Source organism: Bufo bufo, chromosome 4, assembly GCF_905171765.1.
Source record: "Bufo bufo chromosome 4, aBufBuf1.1, whole genome shotgun sequence".
In the NCBI taxonomy this organism is placed as follows: Eukaryota; Metazoa; Chordata; class Amphibia; order Anura; family Bufonidae; genus Bufo; species Bufo bufo.
Window position 1 is genome coordinate 330,220,518 of NC_053392.1, and position 12,596 is coordinate 330,233,113.

Consider the following 12,596-nt stretch of genomic DNA (forward strand, 5'->3'; position numbering starts at 1 on the left):
TCCTGATTTAAATGAATGAGTCTTACAGGAAAAAATGACAAATGCAGAAAATGTTGTGGGTCTCTTGGAACGGACAGATGATCCATGGGGAAATATTGTCCATGTGGTGATAAGCAACCCATGACCTTAGTTATGAAGGGACCTAAATCTCTCTGTTTGGCATTGATCTCTACAATATTTTTTTTTAGCTATGATTAATAATAAAAATGTAATCTAGTGATTTCCAAAATGTGTCACTTATAAATATAATATTTATAATATTGACTTAAAAAGGTGTTGTCCCATGAAAAATGTTATACAGTTTTCAAACCAGCACCTTGATCTAAATACTTTTTGTAATTGCATGTAATGAGAAATGTATTATAGCTAGTGAGTTATTCACTGAAATCTATCTGTATAGCGCCACCTGCTGTTTGCTCTTTTTCTAATTTCTCTGTCCTGCTCACTGAGACGGAAGCACATGCTCAGTTCTATCTTCAACTGCCACGAGCTGCAGCAGACAGGACACACCCCCTGAGAAAGGCCCCTTAGGCTACATGCACACGACTGTTTTGGTCCGCATCTGAGCCGCAGTTGGATGCGGACCCATTCACTTCAATAGGGCGGCAAAAGATGCGGACAGCACTCAGTGTGCTGTCCGCATCCGTTGCTCCGTTCCGTGGTCCGCAAAAAATATATAACCTGTCCTATTCTTGTCCGTTTTGCAGACAAAAATAGACAGTTATTTTAATGGCTGTCAGTACCGCTCCGCAAATTGTGGAACGCACACGGACGCCATCTGTTTTGCGGACCGCAAAACACACAATGGTCGTGTGCATGTAGCCTTAAACTGATAGCTTGAAATAAATGTAGCAGAGCTATTGCAGCAATGAATGGGGAGATATCTGGATCCATGTGAGGTACAGGGCTGGTTCTAGCTTTGTTAGGCCTCTTTCACACTTGCGTTGTCCGGATCCGGCGTGTACTCCACTTGCCGGAATTACACTCCAGATCCGGAAAAACGCAAGTGTACTGAAAGCATTTGAAGACGGAACCGTCTTCAAAATGCTTTCAGTGTTACTATGGCACCCAGGACGCTATTAAAGTCCTGGTTGCCATAGTAGGAGCGGGGGAGCGGTATACTTACAGTCTGTGCGGCTCCCGGGGTGCTCCAGAATGACGTCAGAGCGCCCCATGCGCATGGATGACGTGTCCAATGCGATCACGTCATCCATGCACATGGGGCGCCCTGACGTCACTCTGGAGCGCCCCGGGAGCCGCACGGACTGTAAGTATACTGCTCCCCCGCTCCCCACTACACTTTACCATGGCTGCCAGGACTTTAGTGTCCTGGCAGCCATGGTAACCATTCAGAAAAAGCTAAATGTCGGCTCCGGCAATGCGCCGAAACGACGTTTAGCTTAAGGCTGGATTCGGATCAATGCCTTTCAATGGGCATTAATTCCGGATCCGGCCTTGCGGCAAGTCTTCAGGATTTTTGGCCGGAGCAAAAAGCGCAGCATGCTGCAGTATTTTCTCCGGCCAAAAAACGTTCCGTTCTGGAACTGAAGACATCCTGATGCATCCTGAACGGATTTCACTCCATTCAGAATGCATGGGGATAATCCTGATCAGGATTCTTCCGGCATAGAGCCCCGACGACGGAACTCTATGCCGGAAGACAAGAACGCAGGTGTGAAAGAGCCCTTAGAAAGAGGTTGTCATGTTTGTTAATTTTTTTACATTATTCATGGGATAACCCGTGTTGTGAAAAAAAAAAAAATACTAAATAAAGTCTGACATGATTTAACAGGAAACAGAAATGTCTGAAGATGCCAGACAGAGAACCATTCCTGGCTTACAGTTTAAGTTCTCCCTCCAATTCGTATTGAAATTTTATGGGCCACACAACATTTAATATCCCAAAAAATAAAAGACACAAACCCTTGAGGCATCTGGCAAGAGCAGCACATATAGAAGGCCTGAATGACAGCACTGAGCCTATTTGCGGTCATTGAGATAACATCCTGACCATCTGCGACAGCTTCCTGCTTCCCAGCATTTTCACAGTTCTCAAAGTCCGCAGTGCTCGAAGATACTGAGAGCTGTTCTGTGCTTCCATTCTCTCCAAAAGGTGATTGATGATCGAGAGAAAAATCTTGTTGATCCAATGGCTTTTGCTTGAGTAAAATGCAAGCGATGTTGCTAGAGTCTCTCTTGTTTTTCGTCAGTTCAGTGGCAATGAGCACAAGCCATTCATCTAAGGAATGCCAAAGTAACTCTAGAGGCTGCAATAAAGACAGCAGACGTATAGCAAATCAAAGGCTTTCAGTATTGCTGATCATCTCATCTGGATAAATAGCAAGATCAAATTATGCAAGGCAGATCACATAATGTGGCGACACACATTGTAGTTCACCCGTTCCAGAGTTCAAAAATGACACCCATAAAGTGTTTTTTTTTTTTCAGGAAAAGAAAAATGATGCCTTAACTCCAGGATAGGTCGTCATTGCGGGGGTCCAAGTCCCACCATCCCCACCGATTAGCTAGTTCAGGAAGCCGCTGCCTTAACCGAAGCTCTGGTGACAAGGACAGCACCGTACATCGTATAATGGCAGTGCTTGGTATTGCAGGTCAGCCCCATTGACTTGAATGGGGCTGAGCTGCAAATAGGCCATGTGATCGATGTACAGTGATGTCACTGGCCTAGGAAGAGGCTGCGGTACTCAAGGTCTCTTCTAACAGCTAATAGACGGGGGTCCCGGGTGTCGCACCCCTGCAGATCTGATACTGATGATCTATCCAGAGGATAAGTCAAATATCTTTATGTGGATAACCCCTTTAAAAGGGTATTCTAGTTACATCTATTTAACTACTATCCGCAGTGGGGATTTCCATGTGAGCGAAACGGCAGGTTGACTATGCACGCTGCAAATCCATTCATCTCTTGGGACTGCTGGAAGTAGTTGAGTGCTCGGGTCTAGCTATGCACCAGATTGATCACTATGGCTGATGCTGGATGATACATTTAATGCATGGCTAGACGCTTTGGTCTAACTCTGTACCAACTATTGGTTGGTTTAGTTAGTTAAATCCATCATTTTACACAAGTTTGGTGCATAACATAGCCTCTCAGGCCAAGCCCGATTCTGGTAAGCCAGGGCCCACTGAGCGCTCTCCCCATATAAATGAATGGGAGTGCACTGAGCTTGCGTGGCCCCCACTCCCGTTCATTTCTATGCGGATGGAAATAGTCGAGCCAGTGCTCAGCTATTTTCGGCAGCCCCATAGAAATAAATGGAGGGCAGCTGTGCATGTGCAGTGCGCCCTACACCACTTTCAGGGCTCTATTCTCGGTGTAGGTGCGGGTCCCAGAGGTAGGACCTGCACCTAACAGACAATGCGGGCATATCCTAGCGATATGCCCCCATTGTGTGAGATGGGCATACCCCTTCAATTGAAAAATGAGTGCGTGCCATACAAAGTTTATTAAAGGGGCTGTCCAAGCCTACCTTCCCACCTGGCATGAGGCATGGAGAAAATCAACTGCACACTGGATGGTACAGTTGCCAAGGCAGGCATCTAATGGCAAGCGTGCATCATGCATGGGTTCCATTAAATTAGAATAGGACCCATTTATTTCCAAAGTTAAATACTGAAGCAAAATACTGAACGTGTGAATGTGGCCTTAGGCAGGATTAGTAAATCTGCCCCAGTGTGCTTTACTAATGCTCCATTGTAGTGACTGTTTGGGGTATCATCCGACTGACCACCGCCAATCAGCGTGATGCAATAATTAACTACAGTACAAAGAAAACCCTTAATACTGGTCCAGCTCTGCAGAAAAAACACTTGGCCTTTGAAGCTTTTTTGCTAGTACAGGTATTGTCAATCAGACTTGTGGAAGTACTCATTAGTTTAAATATACTAAAGATTACCCTAAATTTAGTGCATTTCAAAAAGGGAAATCCACTTCTTACCGTAACAAAACCTTTTTTAATGTTGTCAAAACCCCTTATGGAGATAGATGTGGGGTCCGCATCTATTTTCAGAATAAGGTCTCCTAATCCACCAACTCACCCACTGAGGTTGTTTTGGTCCGCATCCGAGCCGCAGTTTTGGCGGCTCAGATGCGAACACATTCACTTCAATGGGGCTGCAAAAGATGCGGACAGCACTCCGTGTGCTGTCCGCATCTGTTGCTTGGTTCCGTGGCCCCACAAAAAAAATATAACATGTCCTATTCTTGTCCATTTTGAGGACAAGAATGGGCATTTCTACAATGGGCCGTTCCGCAAATTGCAGAAGGCACACGAGCGGCTTCAGTTTTTTGCGGATCCGTGATTTGCGGACCGCAAAAAAAGGAACGGACGTGTGCATGAGGCCTTAGGCTGAAGCTAGCAAGCAGTGAATCCCATGGAAGGGAGCGGAGAGAGTCACGCGCATGCACAGCCATCTCTCCATTCACTGTCCACCTGAATGCGGCGGCCAACAGCTGTCTCACAAGGCAGGACTGAGGTGAAGAGGACCCCCTGTTCTGAAGATAGATACAGGTCCCACCACTGGGACCCAAAGCTATCAGAATATCTGAGTGTAATCATTTGTATGTATTGAATTCATAAAAAAAAATAAAAAATTAAAAATCAGTCCTCTTGAACAGCAAGAGAATGGTCCTGCTGCTTAACAGACTCCCTTTCATCCGTGATGAACAGCGCTAGACATCTCGCCTGGCCCTGTCAACCCTGCACCACTGCTCTGAGTATCCGCGCAAGGGCAGAGGCTCTGCATGCTGACATGTTGTTACACTCGGAAGTGCAGCGTCGCATGCACGGTCGACATCGCTGCAGCAACAGCAGCCAATCATCTGCGCTTGCGCAGATACGCAGAGCAGTGGCACAGGATTACAGGGCCAGGCGAGAGGTCTGTCCCTGTCAAATCAAGGGGATGGGGGGGGGGGGGGGGTGGAACTGTTAAGTAGTGGGCCCAGCCAGTTGCTGCTCAAGGAGGCAGATTTCTGAACAAATTCAATTTGTATGAATTGATACACTCGTCTCTATCAGACTTTTATGACATCCTGTGGATATGCCATAAATGTCTAGGAACACAGGCAGAATTTTACTCCCTTCATCTGCTAAAATAAAACCACTTAATAGCTACTAACAAAAACTGTTATGAGACACCAAATGACATGATGTAAAATTAATAAAGAATCAATAAAATCATAATAATATGAATGTGGGAAAACAGGAAAAAAAAAGTGCAAGCCCACTTGGGAATTTGAAAATCTTTACTTTAGGTATTAGTAAAGACGGTTATTCAGGATTTACATGCCTCCCAGCATAAGGTATTACAGAAATGTTTCTTCAGTTAAACAGCAATTACGGTATTACGTTTTACTCATGTAGTATTACTACAGTAAAAACTACTTTATTTGTGGATGCAGAAAGCCTGCCAGAGTTCACCAGATCCAGCCTAGCCAGAAACGGCCATTCACCGCCAGACCCCACTAACTAGCATGGTTTTTGTCCCTCTGAAACCCGGCACTTATGCTGGAAACCAGCCAGATCCCATTATAGTCAAAGGGGTCTAGCAGTGAACAAAGGTGTGAACCTACCCTTAGGCTGAGCTTACATAATATGATCAGCGGTCACCATGGGCAATAGACTGGAGGGGACTCACTGACTTCTATGGGAGAGTTTTCTAGGTATACCGTACTCTGTTATCTGTGCAGAGGATTCGACAAAGTAGATAAGCTATCATGGTAATCCTGTCTGATTATAAGGGGGTCAGTTGAAAATTTGGCCTATTTGGCTTAGCTGTTAGCACGGAAACTACAGGATTTTAGGATTTTTATATATCCTGAAAATTAAAAACATTACAAAAACTAAAAGTTCAAAAATATGTTTAACATAAAAACTTTGATTTAAGTCATGTGATGACTTTCTATGAAATCCCCTTTAATTTTACCCCAAATCACTTAACATGGGTAGAAAGCGTTTACAATCATGCCGTTCTGTATGGAAAGACATAATAAAAGATACAAGACAATTTAGAAATTCAGTAAACCATGAGGTTAAACCAAGTGGGTTGCAAATTTAAAGAGAAGCTCCATGTCGGTGAAATAATTTCCTTTATTTTGAAAAAAGGTTCATCTCTAGCATAGTCCAGAAAGGGGTTCCAAAATGAAGCTTCGCTTTAAATAGTAAAATTGGAAAGACAAAAGAAAAATGTAAAAAAAAAAAAAAAAAAGTACAGTAAAGTATAAAATGGCATGTTGATTGACAGATGTAAGGAGAGTCATTGAACTAAACTAAAAATGGGCATGCATGATAGTAACCAAACTTACGTCCTGTTCAGTAGGGGTGTGATAAATGAGTGCATGCTTTGTCACATTCATCTCTTTTACGTCTATCTTCCTAAAAACGTCATATACTTTTCTGACCTTGAACACCTGGTTTCTTGGCGTTTTGTTTCCATTGTAGCCCATGTCATTTCCATTACTGGGGGAAGAAGGCCCAAGGCGAAAAACATGGCAAAATAGCCGCACAATCCGCAGCAGACTCTTCATTTGAGCTTCATAACTACTGGAAAGACTATTGATGGAAAGTTTCAAGTGAATTTTTAGATTTCTTTTAATAACATATCTGTAAAAGCAAAGATCAAGTGAAAATCTCCGATTGCTGTGTGTGGGCGATCATTATCCTGCTGAAAAACACCAGATGGAAGCCGTGCAATGAGAGGCAGCAAATGTTGCGGCAGGATGTCCTGCCCATATTGGTGAGCTGTTAGTGTCCCTTGTATCACTACTAAGTGTGACCGACTGTTGTATGTGACGACTCCCCAGATCATCACGCCAGCAGTTGGGGCAGTGTGTCGCTCCACAGCAAAGGCAGGATTGAAGCACTCACTACAAGGACTCCATACTAGAACCTGACCATCGTCAGATCCCAAGCAGAACCTGGATTTGTCGCTAAAGACCACAGTTCCAGTCCGTAGCAGTCCAGGTTTCTAGTTCACTACACCATCGCAAACTAAAGCGACGACAGCTGGCTGTCAAAGACAGTACACGTAATGGGTGCTATGACACTAAATTTCCTTCTGCTAAAGCACTTGGAAATGGTCCGGGCAGAGAAAGGGATGAGGAATGAAGGTGCCACCTGTGTCTGGGTGGCGGACAATTAAACTGCAGGAGCTGCTTGTGCTTGTTGGTGGATCAAATGACCCTCTACTTGTGGTCTCTCCGGGACGTCCAAAGCCTGTTTGCCATGTGAGCATGCCCTCACATGGCCACACTACAAATTCATCAAAAAGACCATCCTGTTTTTCTCAGTCCAATGAGGTGCCCCCTCTCAAAGTCTGTCAATTGGGCAAAATGTCTTGGGAGGATGCCGTAGAGCCATGTCTAGCAGTCAACAATCTCTCAAAAGGTACAGTACCCAAAGAAGCCTCTGAGAGCCTTTTTATAAGCTTTTAGGCCCTCCTGTGGTAAGACCCAGCATCTAATCAGAGCACATTTGTAATCATTAACATAGCTTACATAACTGCATGCGAAGTTTTACAGAAATCTGACAATTCTATCTGGGTGCCTTATTTCTTTTTATTTTCCTGTCAATGAGTGTATATTCCATTTTAGCAGAGGACAGGAAATGTATCTTAATAGTGTCTCCTGACACTATTCTCCACTTCTGCTCCAATACCAAATCTGAAACATATTTATGAACATATCGTAAGACTATTCATGCTCTATTGCAACTTTAAAGGCGACCTTTCATGGGTCCAGACATTATAAACTAAGTATCAGGATAAGTAGGGCATAGTGCAGGGATCTAACTGAAATTACTATTTTTTCTGGGCGCCGCTCCGTTCGCCCGCTGTGGCCTAGTTGTATTCTCCCACCTGGTATGCTAATTTTAGCATCGGAACAGAGAGGAGGAGTCTTTTTCCATGGGCGTCTCCTTCTCCCAGGCTGTAGCGCTGTCCAATCGCAGCGGAGAGCGTCACAACCAGGAAGAAAAAAAACTCACCTTCTCCCTGGCTTTGACGCTCTTCGCTGCGATTGGACAGCGCTACAGCCTGGGAGAAGGAGACGCCCACGGAAAAAGACTCCTCCTCTCTGTTCCGATGCTAAAATTAGCATACCAGGTGGGAGAATACAACGGGGGCCACAGCGGGCGAACGGAGCGGCGCCCAGAAAAAATAGTAAGTGCAGTTAGATCCCTGCATTATGCCCTACGTATCCTGATACTTAGTTTATAATATCTTGAGTGCGGGTGCAATGCATTCAACTCACGCATCGCATCCGCGCGGAATACTCGCCCGTGTGAAAGGGGCCTAACAGTTCAGTTCAATAAATAAGGGCAAAATAATGCCAAAAGGACACTCTTCTACAATACTTTTGGTTGATGATACACTTATGAAAATTAAGAAATTACTATTATTGTTGTAATATTAAGAAATATTACCTTAAGAGTTTGTGACCATTTGTAGTGGCAACTTCAGCAAGGCTTGTAAGTATATTGTGGTACTGGCTTTCATTTTGTTGTGACAAATGCTCAAGGACCTGCCGTAACTGAGCAAGAAGATTGGTTTGAGGGACATAATGCACTAAAGTATACAGAATCCCTATATTATTTCACTGTTCAAAAATGTTTCAAAAAGTTCTAGAAGAATTATTTTTGAAGGAAACCAGTCACTGGAGTTTAGTAACCTAAACCACTAGCGTGTCCATACTGCTATGGTGGAGGCATACTGCTAAACCCAAGTTCTTTATTATAGCATTAGGTATAAAAAGAAGTTATAGTAGATGATATGCTGCATGTAAATTAATAGAGGAGAGTATACTTCTCTATTCACTTCTATAGAACTTCTGGAAATAGCTGAGACGGGCATGCGCACAGGACCCTGTTCTTGACATAGGAGTGGTTCCAGCGAAGGACCCGCACATATTGAACATTTATGGCTTATCCTATTGATAGGCTATGAATGTCAGAATAGGAATACCCATTTAAGCTGTTCAGTCATATTTTACAAGTTTTCATAGGAACACTCAACAGCGATGATCCGCCGATGTAAAAGTGCCGCCGATTACCCGATGAACGAGCATTTCGCTTGTTTATCGGGTAATAAGATCGTTCATGCTGACACCTAAATCATTTGTGGGCAGCAGATCATGCCGTCTAAACAGCACTGTGCTGCCAGCAAACAATGATTCTGTTTGGGGACGAGTGATGGCATTAACGATCGTGCCTCCCCATTCTGTGGAGGAGATCGCTGCTAAATGCAGGTGATTGTTGGTAAGGAACACTTCTTTCCTGACAATCATCTGCTAAATCTATCAGTGTAAGTGGGCCTTTAGATTAATGATTGATGAACTCACTGATTTTGAAGGGACTGGAAAACCATCCAATGTGCATGGGGTTGCCCCAACTCTCACACAACAGCAGATGTCAAGGAAAAAAGGGATTGGGCATTTTAGAATCTGTCAGTGGCTTATTCACCTCTGCACCTGGACCGAGCCAAGTGTGCACGTGTATGGGTGGGATCCAGGGTGAACAAGCGACAGCGATCTAAGGCATGTGTCCACCTTTACTGCAGCTGATGAAACACATGACTACTTTTGGGGTTTCTAAATTGCAGACTATTTAGCGATTTCAATTTAAGGGCTCATGCACACGACCGTGTGTGCCCCATGACCGTATTGTGGCCCGCATACAGCAGGTCTGCAATATACTGGCACCGGCCCTGTGCACTCCACATCACGGATGTGGACCCACTGACTCGATATTGATCGGCGCGGAGGCACTGATCGGATTTCGGTCCATGCCTCCGCACTGCAAAAAATGAGAACATGCCCTATTTTTTTGCAGTGTGGACCGTCTCTTACACATGGCGGATCCATTCAAGTCCGCAAACGACATGGACATGGATGGTACCCGTGCATTTCAGACCCAATTTATGTCCACAGTCCGGGCACGGGGCACACATGCTCGTGTGCATGAGCCCTAAAACTGATGCACAGAATATTTTAAACGGGATGAAATTGAGAAATGCTATTTAATCAAACGAATTGGTATAACTTGAATAAGTGTAATGAACATCCAAATTATTCCTATAATTTTACCATATTTTCCCGAAGCTCTTCATTCTGAGTCATCTGAATCAACGTCTGAAAAAGTCTAGGATGATGCTGTATAAGTATGTCACAGGTTTCTCCATAACCACCCTACCAGAAAAAACATACCAGAATCAATACTGTAGGACATATAGGTTAGGGCTAGAAAAAGGAAAACACCAAGTAATTGAATTGCTGGTTCTGAAACTTTTACAGTGCATCAGTGCATTTAAAGTTTGACAACCCCTTTAATCCCTTAAGGACCTTGCCATTTTTCACCATAAGGACTAGGCCATTTTTTGCAAATCTGACATGTCACTATATGTGGTGATTACTTTAAAACGCTTTTACTTATCCAAGCCATTCTGAGATTGTTTTCTCTTCACCGATGCGGGCGTATGCAGCAGGGGCCCGGCTGTCAGTGACTGCCGGGTCCGTGCTGCTGATTGGGCAGTCGCAGCTCCTGCATCCACAGGGTCAGCCCGCCATACATGTACGCCGCTGGTCCTTAAGGGGTTTTCTGGGAATTAAGAAACTGAAAATGCTTAAATATTACTTTATAATAAATATATTCCCAAATACCTTTCATGGGGAGCAATCACAAGGGGAAACAAAATGGTCGCCATCCTATTAGTACACACAAAACCTGTTCTAATCACACAGGAGGACAAGTTACTTCACAACAGTGAGGAAAAGAGCCGCCTCATCCTCCTCTCTGTCCTACTGGTCAGCGATTATGATCCTGACTACAGCTAATAAGAACTTTAGCCGAATCTCTGGGGAATTTAGTACAGAGAAGATGGACAGGACAGATTGTGGTAATATGGAGCTGTGGTAATGGAGACTGCATAAAAGTGCTGCTGCTCATTAGCCACATCCCCATCTTCCTCTCATGTCTCTTCATTATCTGCTCTACTGACAATTAGAGCAGAGAGGAGGATGAGGCAGCTCTTCAGCTCAGTGTTGTGAAGTAACTTGTCCTCCTTTGTGATTAGGACAGGTTTTGTGTGCACTAATAGGACGGCAGCCATTTTATTTCCCCTGATGATTGCTCCCTAGACAAAAGGAGCCATTATAACAAAAGAAAGGTATGTGGGATATATTTATAATAAAGTAATATATAAGTATTTTCATTTTCTTAATTCCCGGAGAACCCCTTAGGGACCCATGACGTACCGGTACGGCATGGATCCCGAATCCTTAAGGACCCATGACGTACCGGTACGTCATGGAATGACAAGTAATAACTATTTTTGCAGGCATTACTATGTATTATAGAAGTAGAGAAATTGAAACTTGGAAATTTGCAATTTCTTACAAATTTTGGGTAAATTTGGTATTTTTTTTTATAAATAAAAAAGAATTTTTTTGACTTCATTTTACCAGTGTCATGAAGTACAATATGTGACAAAAAAACGATCTCAGAACGGCCTGGATAAGTCAAAGCGTTTTAAAGTTATCAGCACTTAGTGACACTGGTCAGATTTGCAAAAAATGGCCAAGTCCGTAAGGTGAAATAGGGCTGAGTCCTTAAGGGGTTAAGGAAGACCAGTGAGCTCTCCTGACATGTATTTATCAGTACATATTTTTAATCGCCAGAAAAATCACAATGCTTTAGCATCTTTTTCTAGAACTCTGCTATTCCTCCCGGAAACGTATGAATAAACTGACAATTCCAGTTATGAATGAAGAGTTCACTAGTTTCCAGTCCATCCAAAAATGTTGCTGCTACTGCTACCACTTAGGTGTCAGAATTGTATCAATTTGTATGAGGCTCAACAGGACCTGGAGTGATCAGACTCAATCATGGAAACGTCCTTGGCATAGAGAAGGAGAAAACAATGAAATAAATGGGAGGCAGCTGAGAATCCAGTGCCTGGCTGCTCGCTTTATACTGAAATAGAATGGAAAATATAGTTCATTTGGCAAATCAAGAATCCAGTTAATAAAAAGGAGTCTCTGACTTGTAATTGGATGAGAAATAAAATATATAGCAAGAGACCCTGCAGTTGTGATGAAAAGACGTACCTGCACACAAAGATCCAGTGGAGAAACCCCATTCTTATCCGGCAGGTACTTTGCGCCTCGCACTAATAATATCTGTGCCGTATCTCTTTGTCCATGGCTGCAGGAAACAAAGAAATCATTTGTGCTACAAGCTGTTCACTTGATGGAATGTTAATCATAATCTGACCAGAAGCTATGTGAACACAAAATCTCAATCTATCTGATTATTTCTCCTTACAAGCTACTGCTGGAGGAGAAATTAATTTTAGGTTATCTTATCTTCCACAAGAAAAGCATTTACTGTAATTTCCTCTCAGTGAACAGCAGCAAAAAAAATGTAATGTACAAGAAAAGACAATGCATGAATCTAACAACAATGCGCCACTAGCATACTAAACACCGGGAACCAAGAGATACTGCACGGACAGAAAGTAGTAGCCAGATTTTCTGGGACTATCTTCAGACTAAGCCATCAATATCAGACCGGTTGGTGTCTGAC

The 12,596-nt window shown here is 43.5% G+C and overlaps 1 protein-coding gene across 4 annotated transcripts in view; it reads right to left on the reverse strand.

Moving 5' to 3' along the window:
* The window catches only part of HACE1 (HECT domain and ankyrin repeat containing E3 ubiquitin protein ligase 1), a 113,419-nt gene that overhangs the window by 65,465 nt on the left and 35,358 nt on the right, over positions 1–12,596 (reverse strand). For 3 of the 4 annotated variants that reach the window (XM_040428805.1, XM_040428807.1, XM_040428808.1), the window contains exons 8-12: positions 12,119–12,215; positions 10,100–10,201; positions 8,442–8,548; positions 6,326–6,572; positions 1,924–2,267 (exon numbers count right to left, since the gene is read on the reverse strand). In XM_040428805.1, the coding sequence (XP_040284739.1) occupies positions 1,924–2,267; positions 6,326–6,572; positions 8,442–8,548; positions 10,100–10,201; positions 12,119–12,215 (897 nt within the window). The remainder of the gene's footprint in view (positions 1–1,923; positions 2,268–6,325; positions 6,573–8,441; positions 8,549–10,099; positions 10,202–12,118; positions 12,216–12,596) is intronic. The other variant, XM_040428806.1, reaches the window with a different exon arrangement.